General features: G+C 34.6%; 1 protein-coding gene across 2 annotated transcripts; it reads left to right on the top strand.

The window, feature by feature from the left end:
• Positions 1–9308: 9308 nt before the first annotated feature.
• Positions 9309–20267, top strand: LOC107820634 (guanine nucleotide-binding protein subunit beta-2-like). 2 transcript variants are annotated; one of them, XM_016646948.2, is made up of 6 exons: positions 9309–9573; positions 9653–9747; positions 18161–18585; positions 18680–19037; positions 19704–19817; positions 20030–20267. In XM_016646948.2, the coding sequence occupies exons 1-6, from the start codon at positions 9459–9461 to the stop codon at positions 20063–20065; spliced, it is 1143 nt and encodes a 380-aa protein (XP_016502434.2). In that variant the 5' UTR covers positions 9309–9458; the 3' UTR covers positions 20066–20267. The 2 variants fall into 2 exon arrangements, with proteins under 2 accessions (XP_016502434.2, XP_016502435.2); XM_016646949.2 differs by having other exon boundaries at positions 9330–9573; positions 9653–9742.
• The last annotated feature ends 29 nt before the right edge of the window (positions 20268–20296 follow it).

Here is a 20296-nt window from a genome sequence, read left to right on the forward strand (position 1 = left end):
AGGCATTAAGTGTAGGGTTTTTCGTGAGAGAGAAGAGGCGTGGGTATATTTTGGAATTTTTTGTGTTGTTTCCACTTTGATGGTTTGCTTTTGAGAATCCATTGGCCATTGAGATAAGCATGTGGGTGGAAATTTTATTTTATTTGTACCAAGTTGTTTCATTTCTTGTGTCATTCATGTTATAGATAGATCGTTTATTCTTTAACTATTCGTCTTAGTATTTAGTGTTTGTGTTGGAATTGTTGTGATCTTGGAAATTGAGTTTGTTGATTCTAACGCTATTATTGAAGTTAAAATTGCTTACCACCTGCTTGATACTTTGGGTTGTTGTTGTTACTTGGTGAGGAAGAGTGAAAAGCACGAAGGGTGTTGCCGTATCATATTTACATATTGATATCATTGATTGAGTGAATGTGAGAATAAAAGCACGAAGTGTGATACCGTGCACTTGCTTATTTATCATGAGAAGTTAATGCATGAAGGGTGATGCTGTATATATGCATTTTTATTATGATCACGTGAGGATGAGAGTAAAAGCATGAAGGGCGACGTCGTGCACTTGCATTTATTTGATATGGCGAGGATGAGAGTAAAAGCATGAAGGTGATGTCGTACGAGTTTATTGATTTCAATATTTTACTTGATATTTGGTAATGTGAATTTTGACTTTGTGGTTTTATTGCTCGTTTTTTAAAGAGGTTTACTTCATGATTTTTTATTTACTGTTTCTGTTTCTTCGTAATGTCCCCTATCCCTGCCCCTTCTCCACTGCTTCATTTTACTCTTTACTTGGTATTCTTTTGTACATATGTATAATTGTACTTGTTTATTATAAGTATCTTGTTTTAGCCTCGTCATAACCTCGTCGAAGTTAGGCTCGACACTTATAGATTGCATTGGGTCGGTTGTACTCATATTATGCTTCTGCACTTTCAGTGTAGATTTTCACATTGGTACCAGTGCAGTCCTGAGAGGTACTTAGTGGATACCAGACAGTGATTCAAGGTAGAGTTGCATCCCGTTCACAGGCCTTAAAGTCATTTTCCTATTTTTATTGTACTGGTTCCATTTTATTTTGGACAATGTTGTATTTCTTTCAGAACCTTGTATTTAGTTAGATCTAGAAGCTCATGCACTTGTGACACCAAATCTTGGAATAGTTTTACGTTAGTTAATAGTTTTAAAACATATTATGTTATAGCAGAGTTGATTCACGTTATGCTATTTGTTTAGCTGTCGGTTATTTATCCTTCCCCGAATCCCGCGCATAGTGGGAACTTAGCGCACCGGCCTGCCCTTTTTTTTGCATATTGTTTATCGTGTTGGCTTGCCTAGCAAACGGTGTTAGACGCCATTACGACTCTTATTGATTGTGATTTTAGGTCGTGACATATTTAGACCTTTTTTATTTCTTAATTATCAAATGATTATACTCAAATTGTAAAAATTGGTGTTCAAATTTTCTTGACCTTCCAATTGAAAAAATTCTATTCTTTCATTAACTGTAAAAGTTAATGCTCGAAATTTTTGGTTTAAATAGAAGAAAACATATTTTGGACCACGGGATTAATACATTTAAGGACGTTTTGTGAGTTTTTATCAAACAACGTGTCTAACGACCATTTACTCCATCCGTTTACTTTTACTTGTCCAGTATTCTAAAAATAGATTTTCACTTTTACTTATCACTTTTAAGGGTCGTTTGGTAGGAGGTATTAGAAAAAATAATACAAGCATTAGCTCTATGTATTATTAATACCTTGTTTGGTACATTTTTTCAACCTCTGTATAATTAATACTTGTATTAGTTAAACATCATACTTGATATTATCCTATGTATAAGTAATGTATAAAAATCCATGTCATTAGCAATACCAAGGCTATTAATGCATGCATTAGTATGGTTAAAGATAAAATTATCCTTAAAGTCCATTAAAGCTAGAGAATATGGAGGGCATTTTTGTAAACAACTATTTCTCTTAAAATTATGCAATGCATTATAATTTTAATATATCACACCAAACAATAGATAAGAAATAATATCTGCATAACTAATGCTTGCATTACTAACCCATGCATTACTAATACACTTTATTCCGCGTTATTCTTATACACCTTAGCAGCCGACCCCTTACGCCTATTAAGAGAAGACAATTTCTTCTTTTATGTTATACCCACAATATTAATTACTTACTTCAAACCATCCTCTCAAATCCATTAAATATATGCATTAATTAATATGGGCATCATGGTGAATTATGCACTTTATTTATTATTTTTTAAGGGACGTGTAAAGTTTACAGTGGACAACAAGTAAAAATGAACTGAGGGAGTATAATCTAAGTCATCCAACGTAGACCCGGCAACTTGATACAAAAAACTTTTATCCGCACTTAATACTTATCAAATTAGTAAATAATTTAATCTTAAATGTTTGCTGTGTGATTATATACCACTTAAATTTTAATTGAGTAATAAATTTTTATATACAAACACATGTATTGCATTAATTTGCTTAGTACAAGCATATAAAATTTTGAAACTACAATTTGAGATGAAAAGGCTAAGACCATGAAAAAAATTTATTCACTTTCATTTTTAGGCAGAACTTATGAGCGTCAAATATGTACTAGTATTAGTACCCGTGCGGATGCGCGGATATTAATCATGTCAAATATTTAAGTTATTTGGATTGTATTTTAGTAATTTTAAAATTTATACTTTCTCGGTAAATATAGATAATCATTGGATATTAACTACATAAAATAAATTAACAATTTCTTCTAAAACATTTTTTGATACCATTCTTGCCGGTGTCATTGGATCCTAAAATAGTCAGGAAGCAAAATAATAACTCATATTTATGGCAAAACAATCAAATGTTGAGACAATGAATGACTCTTTGGATAACACTTAACTCTTTTACTACTATTTGAACTCTTATTTAGTGTGTTGATATCTCTTAAAAAATATTTCTTTCTTAAAATTTCAGTTACTAAAATATTATTTTTCAATAATAATTATTTTTATAATAATGTAATTGAAAATATTATTCTTAATTCAAAACTCATTTTAGTTGGTTATCTAAAAATATAAAAAATTCTTTAGCTAGTGAATTTTTTTACTCCATTTTGATATTTGACATTAACCATGTTAAATATCTGAGTTATTTGAATTATATGTAAATAACCTTAACATTTAAACCTTCTAAATAATTATAGAAACACTACATGAAAAAGGACTAACATTTTCTCAATTCTCGTGGTGATAATTTTATTTTTGCACTATTCTCATAGGTGTCATTGGAACCTAAAAATAACCACAAAGTAAAATAATAACTTATATTTATGGCAAAGCACAAAGGTTGACACGATATAAACGATTCTTTGATTACGACGTGACTCTTATACTACGATTTGAACTCTTATTTGGTATGATTTTATCTTTCAAAAAGTATTTCTATTTTGAATTTTCAATTTCTAAAACTTCATATATATTATAATAATGGTTATCTTTATAATGTGCAAGTGAAGATATTATCATTAGTTTAAAATTTACTTTAATCAGCTATCTAAAATTTAATAATTCTTTGGCCGGATTTATTTTAGTATGACTTCACTTTAAGTTTATCGATATCTCTAGCCCCAAAATTTGAATTTTTAATACCCTATTGTCACGACCCCGGTTCGCCCTCTGTGAATCATCGTGACGGCACCTAGTCTCTATGACTAGGTAAGCCTAACTTTGCGGAAGATAACCAAACTTGCGAAAGTAAAACAATTTAAAAACAGAAATAAAGTAATAACAATGTGTAAATGTGCCGCTCGGCATACACCATGTTTAACTCTCAACACCAAACATAAATCCAAGACCCGGAAACACATGAATCACAAGCCAAGAAAGAAATACTACATAGCTCTAACTCCGAAATTTCTAATAAAGAACAGAAAAGTACAGAAGGACTAAATACTAAAGGCAAGAATAGAAAGGGACTCCTTGGTCTGCGGACGCGGCAGATGTACCTTGGAGTCTCTACGCAGTCGCCTCCCTCAATGATAGTAGGCCTGATCAGTGGTACCTAGGTCTGCACATGAAAAACATGCGCAGAAGAGGCATGAGTACACCACAACGGTACTCAGTAAGTGCCAAGCCTAACCTCGGTTGGGTAGTGACGAGTAAGGTCAAGGTCCTACTGAGATTAAATAAAATGTAAAGGTTAACAATATAGAACGGAACAGTATAATGAGTACAGCAGTAAAATAACACAGGGTGAACAGAACAACAACAACTATACAGAACCAGGTAAGCATGGAAAGGAAATACAACTCAGCACCGATAGTAACAATCGGGAACCTACCAAGATACCGTCCTGTAGTCCCATCTTTACATATCCAGTGGATCTCCCGGGATACCGTCCCGTAGTCCATCTTATATATATATCTCCGAAGGATCTCCCAGGATACCGTCCCGTAGTCCAACTCATAGTGCGAGGGGATCTATCTGAATCCCGTTCCATAGTCCCAAATGTAAATACCCAGTACTGGGGGAATCTACCGGGTGCATTCCCGTAGTTTCATATAAATGTGCAGGGGGATCTACCGAAAATCTAACCCGTAGTCCCAAAGTAAATATGCAGTGGGATCTACCGGGAATCTAACCCGTAGTCCCAAAATAAATACACAGCAACAGCAGGAAGATATACAGAAATGACAAGATTTCATATTAAGGCAACAAGTGATTCTAGCCTAGCATGCTGCACAGATTCCAAGTAAGGCAGGTTAAATCAAATAAAGCAAATTAAGGCACTTAGACATGCTTTTCTAAGTTAACAACATGCTCAATAGTGCAAGAAATGGAAACAAGAACAGAAACATACAAGTAATTACTTAAGAAAAATCGGATTTCCAACAATTAGCTCAAGTACGCACTCGTCACCTCACGTACAAGGCATTTCAATTACCAAGTATACCAATCCTAAGGGGAAAGTCCCCTACACAAGGTTAGACAAGCCACTTACCTCGAACCGGCTCAAAATCAACTTGAAACCATACTTTTGCCACGCGTATCCGACTCCAAATGGCCCAAATCTATTCAATTCAATAGCGTATTGTAAATAACACTTCAAGTAACTGATTCTACAATTAAATTCTAAGCTAATACGCAAAATCATGTAAAATGACCAAAATGCCGCTCAAGCCAACGTTACGGAATAGGGTGAAATTTATATTTTCAGAAACCTCGTACTCTCACGAGTCTATACATAACAAGAACACCAAAATTGGAGTCCAAAGGACCCCTCAAATCCTCAATTAAAGGTCTCTTAAACTCAAGCCCTAATTAACCATCTTTCCCAAATTTCTCACCATTAATTAGGTTTTTAATCACATAGAAACGAGTTATGAAGTCGAGGACATTACCTCTAAGTGATTTCCCTTTGATTTCCTCAAAAACCTCTCTTAGAAGCTTCAAACCCGGACAAAAATGGTGGAAGAATAGCCAATTTTCGCAAAGGCAACTATTTATATGTTCTGCCCAGGCATTCCCGCATTTGCGGCTATGGGTCTGCATTTGCGGTCCCGCTTCTGCTGATCACTTGTCGCATCTGTGACTTTCATTAAACATCCTAGGAGTCGCATCTACGATACTTCTTTCGCATATGCGAAACCGCATCTGCGGTGAACCTTCCGCATCTGCGGAACCTGAAAGAGAATCGAGAATCCGCTTCTGCAGCTCATACACCGCTTCTGCGGCTCCGCACCTGCGGAACCCAAACCGCAGTTGCGGTTATGACAGACACCAACAAATTTTTTTGAAATCTCTAACTTTAAAATCTTTCCGTCAACCATCCAAAATCATCCCGAGGCACCCGGGACCTCAACCAAAAACACCAACGTCACCTAATACCTTATTCAAACTTGTACCAATCCTTAAAACACCTAAAACAATATTGGAAACTCGAATTAATCAAGGATTTAAGCCTAGGAACTCCAAATTTCCTCAAATATACGCTTTCGATCAAAAACCCAACCAAACCACCTCCGAATGACCTGAAATTTTGCACACACATCCAAAATGACTTAACGGAACTACTGAAACTCTCAGAATTTCATTCTGACCCTCGGATCAAAATCTCACTATCGAACCGGAAAATTCCAAACTTCAACTTTCGGCATTTCAAGCATAATTTAGCTACGGACCTCTAAAACACAATCCGAACACACTCCTAACCCCAAAATCACCCAACTAAACTAATAGAACCATCAGATTTCCATTATGAGGCCGCCTTCACACTGTTCCGGCTACGGTCAATTTTCCAACACTTAAGCTCTCAGGGGTTAAGTGTTCCAAAACTCTCCGAAACTCACAACCGAACATCTCGGCGAATCAAATTAGCAGAATTAAACTTGGAGAAAGCGGTTAATAGGGGATTGGAGCGTTAATTCTTAAGAGGACCAGCCGGGTCGTCACAGTTAGGATGTGTGGCTGCTGAATATACTTTGAATTATTAAATGTTAAATTAGTAGATTATTATTATTATTATAAAATATTGCATATATTGTCTTAAAATTGTCAAGTAGTTTATTTTTCGATACCATACTTGGCTTAACCTCAATGCAAACAACTCAAATTGCATTCCAATTCAAATTCGGATATCATATCAGTTTGTTAGTAATAGTGATTTTTAAAAACGATATATAATGTAAATTAAAAAAATATTCTAAGATATCCTTATCTTATAATCTATGTATTTGAGTTGGAAAAAAATATTTGAAATCGATGAGATTAACTTTCAAATTTTTTATATTCAACAAAGATGAAACATAAGAAGAAATTTGTTGTCATCTTTTATTTCTCATTTTTAGATCTTTCTAACATTTTTTTCAATATTTATTTTCTTTTATCTTATTTTTTATGTCATTATATTTTTTGTTACAAAAAATTAATTCATTTCACTATAAAAGGATGAGTTTTAATAAAATATTGTATACATATGAACTTTAATTATATTTTTACTCTTTGGTTGAAATTATTTCATATTTTTCTTTTGTATTTATCTAATCAGCCTAAATAAGTGCTCACCCGACTACTTAAATTAAAAAATTGAATGATGTGTAATTTATATATAATCCATATATAATATGTGTATAATCGTGTGTTATCGGTATATATCTGTTTATATTAGCTATAAAAAGTAAACAATAAATATGGCCAGATATTATGTAAATATTCCGTAAGATTTCGGTTTTTTGAGTTTATCCGTGATACAACTTCTATTATAAATAATTATAAAAATCTCTATTAATGTTCAAAAATATCTTATCTTTTTATTATCTTTGAATTAAAAAAAGTAAAGAGTTTTTTCGAAATAATTTGTTTACATTTAAAAGAAGATCACGTCATACCAATTTTTTCTTTATATATACTCTTTGTTACACTTAAAAGTCGTTATAGAAACTATCAATTAGAAACCAATTTCTCTCTTGTTGAGTTTGAAAAAAAAACCTTTCACATAATCTAATGATTCAAAACTAATATTCTTTAATGAAAATAGTCAAATATAGAATAAAGTCACTATATACTATTGACATTTATTAACTTGCCACTTGGCTTAACTATAATGTCAATTATATATAGTAACTTTCTTGCTTTAATATATATATAGATTCTTCAAGAAGAAAAAAGAAATAACTTTTTTTTAATGTTGACTGATTTTGCGATGTTTCTTTCTCCAACATGTATGTTTACTTTATTATATATGTAAGTAAACTTTTATTTGGTTTTGTAAACTCTTTTTGTTATTTAGATAAACATAGACGTGTACCCTATATATTAAATTTATTTTAAAAGAATTTCGTTTTATTCAAATCTAGCTATAGTGTTTCAAAGAACTATACTTATAGGATTTTAAATGTGAAAGAGTTTTATAGTTATATGGAGTAGTTTTTTTTGCTAGAGGCGAAGTAGTATTTAAATAATTAGAAAAAATAACAAAAGTTCCTAACATGATTGCATATGATAACATGATAAAAAAAGATAAATTTTATTTTTAATTTAAATTCGAATTTTAGAACTTTATCTATAAATTTATTAATTCAAATATATATATATATATATTATATTTGTATTTAACTAAAATAGTCAAATATAGAATAAAGTCACCATATACTATTGATATTTATTAGTTTGCCAATCATAAAGTCAATCATATATGGTAACTTTCTTGCTTTAATATATATAGATATAGATAATGTGTATTATCACTTTAATTTATAGCTCATATACAAGTTTTTGACCAATATTGTCCCTTATCTTTGAGGGTAGGTCTATGTTGGTCCCTCAAATATAACCTGAGCATGTTTAGTCCCTTAAGTATGCTAAAGTGGAGCATCTTTAGTCCCTTATCTTTGAGGGTAAGCCTATTTTGGTCCATCAAATATAACCCTGAGCATATTTAGTCCCTTAAGTATGCTAAAGTGGAGCACTTTTAGTCTCATTGACAGAATGTGTTCAAAAACTAACGGTGTTAATCAACTCTGATTCATGAAGCAAATCTTCAACTTTGAAGCACAAGATTTCCTCTCCTTTTATTGGATAACACAAATTATCACTTTAATTCCTCATTTTTAGATAGTGTCTTCTAAAATTTTGACCTTGAAAATGTATAAAATTTGTATATTATTTTGTATATATATACATTTTGTATGTTAATATACAAAAATTATACAAATTTTATATACTTTTTCGGCTACCAAATGTAAATAATTTCTAGCGCAAGTTAAAAGTGATAATACAATCTGGTTATTCATTTGCTTCAATAATATACCTAGAAGTGATATTGACAGCTCTAATTTTTTCAAATTTTAACTTATCTTTTTGGAAAAAACAACCGAAATTTTTAGAAGTAAAAGTTTCAGACTTAAAATCTTAAATTTGTCAGCTCTGTACTATTATTGGGCGTTGGTTTATAAAATATTTTCGATAAGTAAATTAAAAGGACGGTGAGTGCCGAAACCAACCTCGTAATTGATCTTGAACGATTCTGTCAGTGAGACTAAATGTGCTCCACTTTAGCATATAAGGGATTAAATATACTCAAGATTATATTTAAGGGACCAAAATAGACATATTCTCAAAGATAAGGGACTAAAGGTGCTCTACTTTAACATACTTAAGGGACTAAATATGCTCAAGATTATATTTGAGAGACCAAAATACACCTCCCGACAATATTGGTAAAAAACTAGTTTAAATAGCTATTTTTTTTTTTTGTTGATATTTGAAGCAATTTATTAAGTATGTAGCCACGTGGCATCCCCCCCCCCCTCCCCCACACAACCACACTGCCAGCCTCTTCCAGAGCAGCCACTGAGTCAACTTAGTAAAAATCTCCTCTCTCTCTCTCTCTCTCTCTCTCACTAATTCAAATGATGAATTTGATGGAAGTGAATGGTTGAATAATGGTAAATATGTCAGTTACGGAGCTGAAAGAACGGCACATGGCCGCTAACCAAACTGTAAATACTCTCCGTGAACGTCTCAAGCAGAAGCGTCTCCATCTACTTGACACTGACGGTTGCTCCTTTTCTTCATGAATTTCTTCATGAATTGCATATTTAACAAAACAGGAGATCTAATTTTTTTATTTTGGCAGTTGCTGGGTATGCAAGGTCACAAGGTAAAGCTCCAGTCAGCTTTGGCCCGACGGATCTGGTTTGTTGTCGGATCCTGCAAGGACATACCGGTAAGGTAGATATTTTCTGTCCTTGTGCTTCTCTTCCAACACATTAAACCTATATGACTGACGACTATCTACTGTTGCACCAAGGCTTGTATGTTGGAGCCAAAGAACCTAAATTTTTAACTAGGTATTGTGTTTCAAGGGCAGGGAATTAAGCCTTAATGATTTTAGTTTTTATCTGTTCTAAAAATTACAAATTTGATCTCAGCGTCCTTAATGTTGCTCTCTTTGACCAACTGCTTCTAGTAGGTTAACACTAACATGTATAGTGTATGTTTCGAAAGGATGGACTTACAGTTATGTATTGTTTGCTCCAATTCAGAGGTTGCAACAAATTGCTGGCCTCGGTTTTCCTTTATATCGTTCTTCCATTTTATGATTTGCCTGATTCTATTGCCTAATAAGTTGTCACTGAATGCGACATTATTAATTTTTTTCAGTCAAATCAGTAAAATTTGTTTCTTCATGAAAAATAGTAAATTTAGTGTAGTCGCATGTTTGTGAAACCTTTTGTATTGTCTATACACTTGTTTATGCTGTGGTCTGAAGTCTTTCTTCATTATAGTGAGAATTTAATATGCATTTACCTTATGATCTACATGGAGTAAAGTTATATAGGAGCTCGATTTTTTTTTTGAAACATAACATGGTGACAAATGGTGCAATTTTGGTTTAAGCATGTCTGTTCACGAGTTCTATACCTAGTATTCATCAATTAGGTTATTGAATTAATTCTCTTCGGAACTGGAAGAAAAAAACTTGTAGTTTTGATATGCTACAAACACAATGTTTTGGAAAAGGTTGCTGTTATTTGTCCACAATATTTGCATCCAAAATATAAAGTGTCTACAATGCCTTAACTAAATAAGCGGATGACTTCATCGTTTCTCGCTACTTCCTTTTCTCTAAAAGTGAATCTCTTCCAATGCAAAAAGTGTTGACTGCAAAAATTGATCATTATATATCTAATACCTGCTAAAGGTATTATATACTAGACAGCCGTACTAAAATCTAAGTGGCTTGTAGTTCTTTCAACAAATACGATCAAAACCATGGAGGAGGATGACAATTTGGTTAATGAGGAAGAAAATTCTATTTTCTCAGATGAATTATTCTATTTTTTTTTATGAAAGTGATGTCTCTAATTGAATCCATGACGTGACGAACTATAAATGAAGAGTGATTATTTTTAGGAATATTAAGGTAGGACACTAGAGATTTTAATGAGATGCAGGTCGGTGAAATTCTAGAAGTATTAGAAGGTCCAAAAATTGGAATGACTTTTTTCTGGTATAGACAAATTGTTTGATTTATACACGAAACATGGAAACTAAAGGATTTAGTGTAGTGAAATGATCAATACGTAAGATGGTGAGTCCACCAAGTACATTTTTCCGTATGTGAGAGGTAAAACTCTTTACAGCAAGTATGCTGAGAGGACTAAATGTCTAGATAGAGTTAACGATGTGATAGATGGTAAAGTAAGGTGCCTTGTAAGCAAGGTAGTTGAAGTGCATTTGCATCCAATTAACCCTGACATGTCTTGGCTTATTGTTGACCATAGGAAAATGACATAGGCATTGAATAGGATAATTGAAGCAAATGACAGCTCACGTATTAGAATTTGTGTGAGTGAGGTTTAGCAATTGGCATGGGAGTGTTGAACGAATGGGATGCTTATCCGAGAACTAGAAATTTTATTCACAGTAACAACTGAGACTGTAGGAAGAATGCTAAGTCCATCCACTTTTTTATGAAATGCAAGGAAAGGATAGGGCTTCCTTCATTTGATGGATGTAGACTTGGAAGGTAGATTGGAAAATGTTATTTGGATTCATCAGCAGGTAAAGGATGCTTATGGACCTTATGATATAGTTAACTTCGATACCACATACCTTGTGGACATGTATTGACCGCCATTTGCAACATTCATGAGTGTTAATCGCCTTTGTCCGGTAGTACTTGGGGGTGCACTGATATAGCATAAAGATGCTAAAATATTTGGGCGGATGTTTTCTACTTGAATTTATGCTACGGGAGACATTCATCCAACTTGTATGCTGAGTGATCAATGCGAGAGCATAAGAGCAAACAATAGGTCAACTGATGTCTGACACTATCAGTCGGTTTTGCCTATGACATATATATGTAAAGATATCTACTAAGTTGAAAGCTGTTGCTGAATATAATATGTTGCAGCAAAGAATGAATTCAAACCAAACTATGGTTCACAGTAGAGGAATTTGAAAGAAGATGGGTCGAATTTACAAAAAGACATGGTTTGTGGAAAGTAATAATTGGATGATCAAGTTTTATGGTGAACGAGAAAGTTGGGTACTTTTTAATCTCAGAAATCTACTCTGTTGGGATGAGATCTACACAAAGGGGCAAGGGAATGCATTCCTTGTTTGATGGTTATGTGAATGGTAGTACACTTTAGATACTGTTGAATAGTACGAGCTTGCAATTATAGCAAAATGTGACAATGAGATAAAGTTAAATAAAAGTCCAGATACACCAAAGTGAAATGTGATTTTGGGTTTTTGCGGGTAGAACAACTCCAATCCGCTCTTACACGAACATTGTTTAAGATGGTCCAAAAGGAATTGGTGCAATTGTTGCACTGTTATTCGTTTATTCCATTACACAAGATTGGGAATGAGGTAGCTACACTGCTCGAGATGAATATTATTTACCGTTCGACTAGAAACGACTTTTTGGGAATCAATTGTATTCAAGGTTGAATACTGACCTTGAGGCAATATCTTCAGTGCACTTGCAAGATGTTTGGGTTAATTGGTTTATAAGCTGCCACATAATGAAGGTGATGTCTCATAAAAGAGTGCACAAAGTGAATCCCAGTACATATTGAGAAGATGGTGAAATGATGTGTACTGTTATTTCTTGAAGATTTTTTTTACCGGAGGTTACCTATGTCACACCCTTTTTTACCTTTAAAAAGATAAAGTATTTTTCCAAAGTCAAAAGGTTTTCAATTTGAAAGTAATAAAAAGATGTTTCCAAAAGGGATTTTCCCGGAGTCACCACCTAACAATGGAGTTTTGTGTGGTAGGTCACCTTAAAACAAGTTTAAAAGCATTTTCCTTTTGAAAACCAAAATAACTCCATTTACTTGTTTGCAAAAGAGGATTGTAGGCAAGGAGATTCTTTTGACGGGGGAAGGTGTTAGCCACCCCCAAGTTCCATGGAAAACATGGTTGCTTACTTGATCAAGTTGGCTTTTGAAAACACTTATATTGAGACCACACACACAATTGGTGGCACCGCTCAGGAGAATGATAACCATTGGATTGGGAGGCTTGGATTAAATTTAAGATTTTGATTGGCTGGTGGGTTGATGGGTTTTGGGCTCTTGGGTCAGGTGGCTTTTGGGCTCAAGGTGAGGTATTCGAAGTTTGACCTAGCTTGGTAGAAAATTTGATTCAAAACAAGACCTAACATTAGCTAGCCCAAAAATCTCTCTAAAATAAAATAAAATACTACCAAATATACTAATTAATTCTAGTTAAATTTCGACGAATTTAATATCAATCACATCCAATAAATTTCCATCTACAAAAAGTTTTCCTCCAAATTAAGAGAATTATGAAATTCGGTAAATATAGTTAGAGTCTAACATTACTCAGTGAAACTACAATTAAACAAATGAAATAACTTAAATGTTAAGAATACTTAGTATAGGGAAACATTTTAACATAATGTATATGGTCAGCGTATTATTATTAAAAAATTTAACAAAAAAAAAAGAATGCTTAGAAATGGTCATTCTTGTTTTGTACCTTGTAATACTTCAGTATTTTCACATACCCATATCTCATTAACACCTCCCGTTCCCCCATCTTGATGATCCTCAAAGAAATCATTCTCTTTTCATAGATCGTCATGTCATAGACTCCATTAGACTTTATTATCGTATGAAAGATTGAATTTTCTTCCTCATTAACTAGGCTATCATCCTCGAAGAACCAAACACATCATGTAAAGTTTCTCTGACATTAATGTCATGGCTGAGAGATTGAGTTCCTTCTTCATTATCTTGTTCCATGGTTCTGACCATGTTTGTTGAAAATATTTGAGTATTCCAAGCTACTTAAAAACTAGTATGGCTGTATGGACTTATATATAATGGTCCGCATAATTACCGTTAGTAGCTATTAGATATTTAATGATCATGTTTCGTCGCTATCATTTTTTGCATTGGAAAATGTGGAGCTAACTTTTGGAGCGAAAGAAGTAACGAGACAGGATGAAGTTACTCGCTTATTTAATCAAGCAGACATTATCAGAGTTTGGACGTTTTGGACTCAAATAGTTTGGAAAAATAACAGCACCCTTGAAATAGTTTCTCTGACAATTGACCCTGCCTTTGTAGAGGTAGGGTCATTTGGCAGAATTATATATCCTATCTCGAGCATAAATGGTCTTGTCTCCTTTCTCATCAGTTGTTTCCTTATTCTACACGTCATTTTCCTCATTAACCTTTATATCGTATCCTTTCCATTAGGTTTAACTTTTTTGTTTCTCATTCTATTTTGTGATGACAAGAATCCTTGTATCTTCTTTTTTCATCTGTTATTATCATTGTTCGAAAAACATCTATCTTCTGGATAAAGCGTGATCATCTTCCTGGTAAAGCTATTTGGCACGTCCTGTTAGGCAAGATTGATTGTTCGATCATAAGGTGCCACTGTTCTCTTCCTATTATTGCTTGTTCATTCTTTTGTTGGGAGCTTGATAAAGGCTACTGTTTAGGAATTTCTCTTATGTAAAATTTCAATTGTTCAAGAAAATTATTTTTGAGGAGATCTGTTGATACAAATTGATGTGCGGAAATTAAAGAAACAAAGATTAAAGGATAGAAATTAAGACTAGCCCGATATAAGGTGCAGTGTCAAACAATCGATATAATCATTTACTCAACAATTACAAGACTTATAGCACCTAATCTATAGGATTTCCCTCAAGACGAATTATACACCTTACAGAGTTAGATCAACAAGTAGGAAATACAAGTTCCTCATGATTCATCAACATTCTTCAATATTCAAAACAAGTCTGAAAAAGAAAATGACCTCATCCTATTCTATTTATACTAGGTCTAAAGGAAAGACATAAGTACCCCTAAATCGGCCAAACTACTATACCCCAAAGGGAAAATTTGTAGCCGAAGTATCCAATAATTGGCAATCATGGCCTAAGTCATGTGATTGCGCATAAGCTCCCCATGGTGGCTCATGATGACGACGGTCATTGGATTGATCCATGGACATGGTGGCATGGGCTCGGACTGTTGGCACGGTCCATGTGGTCACCCTCTTGTACTTTTTGAACTGTTGGCAATAGATCAGTTGGCACAGGCGGAACCGTTGTGGCTTTAACCATTGACACGGTACTGTTGACACAACCCTTCTCACTCCCCTTGGACCACATTCTAGAAATGGACCCAGTTGGACTGTGTCCCTCAACCATTGGGGGGGGGGGGGAGGCGACGTGTAGCTCCTCCTTAGAAATCACCCTAATAACATTGTAGGCCTTTAGGTGCAAGTCCCTTAGCTTCTTGACTTGAGATCTTGTGAAGGGTCTTGATGCTTTTGGTGATCCTTGCGGGGAGTCCGGAATAAAAATGTTGCAAATTTTGACGACCAAAATAGGTAAAAAAAAAAAGCGTTGAGGACAATTTTTATGTAAAACATGCGCTATACCTTAAAGGTCAGTTGTCCCGTTAAGGTATATCACATGTTTTAAATGCGTTATACTCGAAATTTTGAAACCTGTAGTATAGCGCATATATTACATGCGCTATAGCTGAATATAAAAAGTCGGTCAGGTATAGCACATGTAATACATAAATAAAATAAACCCCTTCTTCTTCCACGACAGAACCTCTCTCGGTCCAGCCCACCTTCTCCCCCAAAATCACGTGTTGCTATTATATTACGGAAAAAAACACAAGATTCAGGGTTAGCTCGTGGTGTAGAACTTGATTTGTGCTCGATTTGGTAGAAACGGCGGCGTATATTCACCGTTAAAAAAAAAGGTATTTCGATAAACTCTTTTCGTATAAATTATTTATATTTTGTGTAACTCATTTTTATTAATAAATTCATGAATTAACTAAACACGCACCAAATCATGGCATAATTAGTAAAAACGAATTACACAAAAATATAAACAATTTATATGAAAAGAGTTTATCCAAATAACTTTTTTTTGAAAGTTTTTGAACGGTGAATATACGCGCCTTTTCTACCAAATCAAGTTCTACACCACGAGCTAACCTTGAATCTTGTGTTTTTTCCGTAATATAATAGCGACACGTGATTTTGGGCGGGGGAGGTGGGCTCCAATGGAAGATTAGAAAATAGATGGGGGAAGAAGAGGTTTATTTTATTTATGTATAGCGCATGTAATACATGCTCTATACCTGACCGACTTTTTAGGTTCAGCTATACTATAGGTTTCAAAATACCGAGTATCACGCATTTAAAACATGCGCTATACCTTAACGGGGTAACTGACCTCAACCCTTTTTTTCATGCGTTATATATAAAATTGTCCTCAACACTTTTTTCGAGGTTTATGTATAACACACGTTTTACATGCGTTATATATAAAATTGTCCTCGACACTTTTTTACCTATTTTTGTTTCTTGAGTCAAAATTTGCAACCTTTTGGTTCCAGACTCCCTTAGGGGCGTATCATCTATGAAGTGCTTGATTAAAGTTCTCAAAGAAAGACACTGTTTTTCAAGTGGCTCAAAGGAAGACATTGATTTAGCAACTAAGAAGGCTACATACATGATAAAGGAGCTTTTTTTAGGGAGAGAGAAGTTCTTAATATAACTAGTCTGCATTAACTATTTTATTGATGACTAGAAGAGTGCTTTTGGAAGAGTCCGGATATTTGCAGCGCCCCTTTGGGTGCCTCTAATAGTTATTTGTCGTATGACTCAAGATGATGCAGCGCAAGTTATTGACATCATAGGTTAGCTTGAACTTTAAATAGATGTACAAGTACGGTTGGTTCTTGTTAACCAAAAAGTTTTCTGTTATCATAAACAACTGGGTGGAAGAGAAGGCAAACACCACGAAGAAGAAGAGATAGAAAACGGGAAAAATTAGCGATGAAACAAGTTGGAGAATCTATTGCACTGGGTTTGTTGTTGTCAAATCCTTGAGACCTTGACAAGTGATACACTGCAATTGATACTACACAATTTTGGAAAAGTGTTATTCATTAATAATTTGCTTCAACTTAGGGTAAATTGTACTTCCATCTAAAAAAAATTACTTGTACTTAATGAATTGATAAAACTTGGTTAGCAGGCTAACTTCGGGCCACCAACAAACTTGGAGATGCAAAAGCGCAATACTACCAAACCAAGATAACATTTGGGAGCTGTTACTCAGAGGTGGATCCAGGATTTTGGGAAGATGACAACACTATTACGAAGAGGTGAATCCATGATATAAATTTTACGGGTCAACCTTTAATTCTTACTAGTGCACCGATTAGGCTTTTGGAATTATAAGTTCAAAATTAACTTTTTTTCTTATATATATAAAATTAAGGTAAAAAAAGAAAATAGGAATTTCACTGTGCCAGACTTGAAAATTTTAAAGCATAAACCAAATAAAGAAATGTAGAAAAAGAAAAAGTACTTAATATGCAGAAGTGACACCTGACATGCTAATCTCGCGTGGGTCCGCCCAATTCTAGAAAAAGAAATTAAAAAAACAACAAAATTGACACAAGATTTGAACTACTAACCTTACTTAGAGAGGTGCACTCAATAACCATCATATCATATGATACTTTGGGTTAGGGTGCACACATATATTTAAGTATTTAAAAAAAATACTTTTACACGTATCATATGATTCACGTATCCTCAGGACCCCCCCCCCCCCCAAAGGTACCCCCTGCTGTTAGTCAAGCTTGTGAATGTTCTGAGGTTACCCAGGACGATAACTACTAAACCACAAATACGAAAACCCACATTTGAAGGGACCTTATAATTATAGATAACTAACAAAAAAACCTCATGACAAAATATTAAATCTCACCAGATAACCTACCAAAAAGAAGTATTAACCAGACTGGTGAAGAATACTTTTACACCATTATGCTTGCTCCTGAGTTTGATTCTCCCTGAGGTTATAAAATTTTAGAAATCTAATTGATGTATCTTCATCATATTTCGGATTTCGTCTGTGCTTTTTAATTGCTGATTCACTGGTTCACAACTTATGTGAAGTAATGCGAGGGTATTGATAAAAGTTGAAGGGGCAGTAATCTCAGTTTCACTTTGACCAGAATTTAAGTCTTTTTGGATCCTAGGATGTATACTAACTAAACATGGTTTTGCATGACTAAACTTCTTTAAAAACTTTTGGCAGGTATATTCACTGGACTGGACTCCAGAAAAGAATCGTATTGTGAGTGCATCCCAAGATGGCAGATTAATAGTATGGAATGCTCTGACCAGCCAGAAAACCCATGCAATTAAGCTTCCATGTGCTTGGGTCATGACCTGCGCCTTCTCTCCTTTTGGGCATTCCGTTGCCTGTGGCGGACTTGATAGTGTCTGCTCTATCTTCAATTTGAATTCGCCTACTGACAAGGAGGGGAACCTTCCGTTATCAAGAATGCTTAGTGGGCACAAGGGATACGTGTCAGCATGTCAGTATGTTCCAGATGAGGAAGGTCACATGATAACTGGTTCTGGTGATCAAACATGTATTCTGTGGGATATAACCACTGGCCTAAGAACTTCTGTCTTTGGAGGTGAGTTTCAGTCTGGGCACAGTGCTGATGTATTAAGGTAAGTTGGTGACCTATAGAGTGTTATGCAATATTCATTACGTTTTTTTGAAGTTTGTCAACATCATTTTTTTCATTTCTTTTGATTGGATCAGCGTCTCAATCAATGCATCAAATCCAAAACTGTTCGTGTCTGGATCCTGTGATACAACTGCCCGTCTGTGGGACACCCGTGTTGCTAGTCGAGCACAGCGAACATTCTATGGTCATGAGGGAGATGTTAATACTGTAAAGTTCTTCCCTGATGGTAATAGATTTGGGACTGGTTCAGATGATGGAACTTGCCGATTGTTTGACATTAGAACTGGACACCAGCTGCAAGTGTACTACCAACCGCATGGTGATGGCGATATCCCACATGTCACTTCCATTGCATTTTCTATCTCTGGTCGGCTTCTGTTTGCTGGGTACTCGAATGGTGACTGTTACATGTGGGACACACTATTAGCAAAGGTAAAGCAGAGTTGCATTTTGTTTTCACTGCTTATGAGTTGGGGTTAAAGCTCAGTCATGACTGTACGCTTACATTAGGTTCAAAATTTTCCAGGAGTTATTTAAATCCGTCTGGAGGTGTGCATGTTAGTAGCAACTAGAGAGAACCTTAAGTATTTAGAGAACCCAAGTTATTGACTATAGGAATGAAATGGTACGATGGAGCTAAATGAATAGTGAGGATAATATAACATACCTCAACTAGCTTGGGGGTGAGGTACAGTAGCTTCTTTGTTGCTTATGCATTGTTTGTCTGAAATATTCATCTATCATCATCACGATTTCAGTTCCAGTTGGGATACCAAGTTTGGTATTTAAGTGGAGAAGGGTAGAGATGCGGGTCTATTATCCACCAATCTTTGAAGCTGGAGGCAGCATATCTCTTAGTTGTTAAAAAGAATATATACTACCGTTGGTGAACTTATTGTTGGAAGAGATTGTGAGATGATTCTTGTTCTAAGTTCCCATTGGTTTTTAAACAATATTCAACTAATTGTTGTTTTCTGCTGAGAGCTATAACTGTACTTGCTGTAGTCTGATGGTTTGTGTATGTTTATGTTGCTATCATCTTAGTTCTTCCTTATTTCACATCAACCTTATGTTTGCATTTGCTGTTTCAAATACTAGGTGGTTTTAAATTTGGGATCAGTTCAAAACTCTCATGAAGGTCGGATTAGTTGTCTTGGATTGTCAGCTGATGGAAGTGCCTTATGTACAGGAAGTTGGGATACAAACCTGAAGGTAAGTTTTTTTTATGTTTTCTTACAAGGATGAGGGTTAATTGTGCAACCAAAAGAGTTATCAAGTATTGCTCTCTTTCTTTCTTTTTTCTTTTTGAGATACAAGTTTCATTTATTGCCACATTGATCATTTCCCATGTATTCTTCTGCTCTCTGCGATCTTAGACCTGTGTGAGTGAAAAGATATGTTAATCTTTCATTTTCCGCTGGCAGATTTGGGCATTTGGAGGTCACAGAACGGTGATCTGAGTGATGAAACGTGCTACCTCTTTCCCTTTTCTGTCTCATTTTCAGGGACCGCCCGGCATATGGTCGTGGTTTCTTGGGATGGTCTTGTTGATCTCTTTGTATTTCAGCTAATGTTGTGGTTAGAGAATTGTAAATTTTGTGCGATTACATTTACTAGTTTCCTTGTTTCTTCTTTATCATAATTAGCGAGGCTTCCATCTGACCTTAATTACTGTCATCCAACCAAAAGCT

This window comes from Nicotiana tabacum, chromosome 6 (assembly GCF_000715075.1).
Source record: "Nicotiana tabacum cultivar K326 chromosome 6, ASM71507v2, whole genome shotgun sequence".
Taxonomy (NCBI): Eukaryota; Viridiplantae; Streptophyta; class Magnoliopsida; order Solanales; family Solanaceae; genus Nicotiana; species Nicotiana tabacum.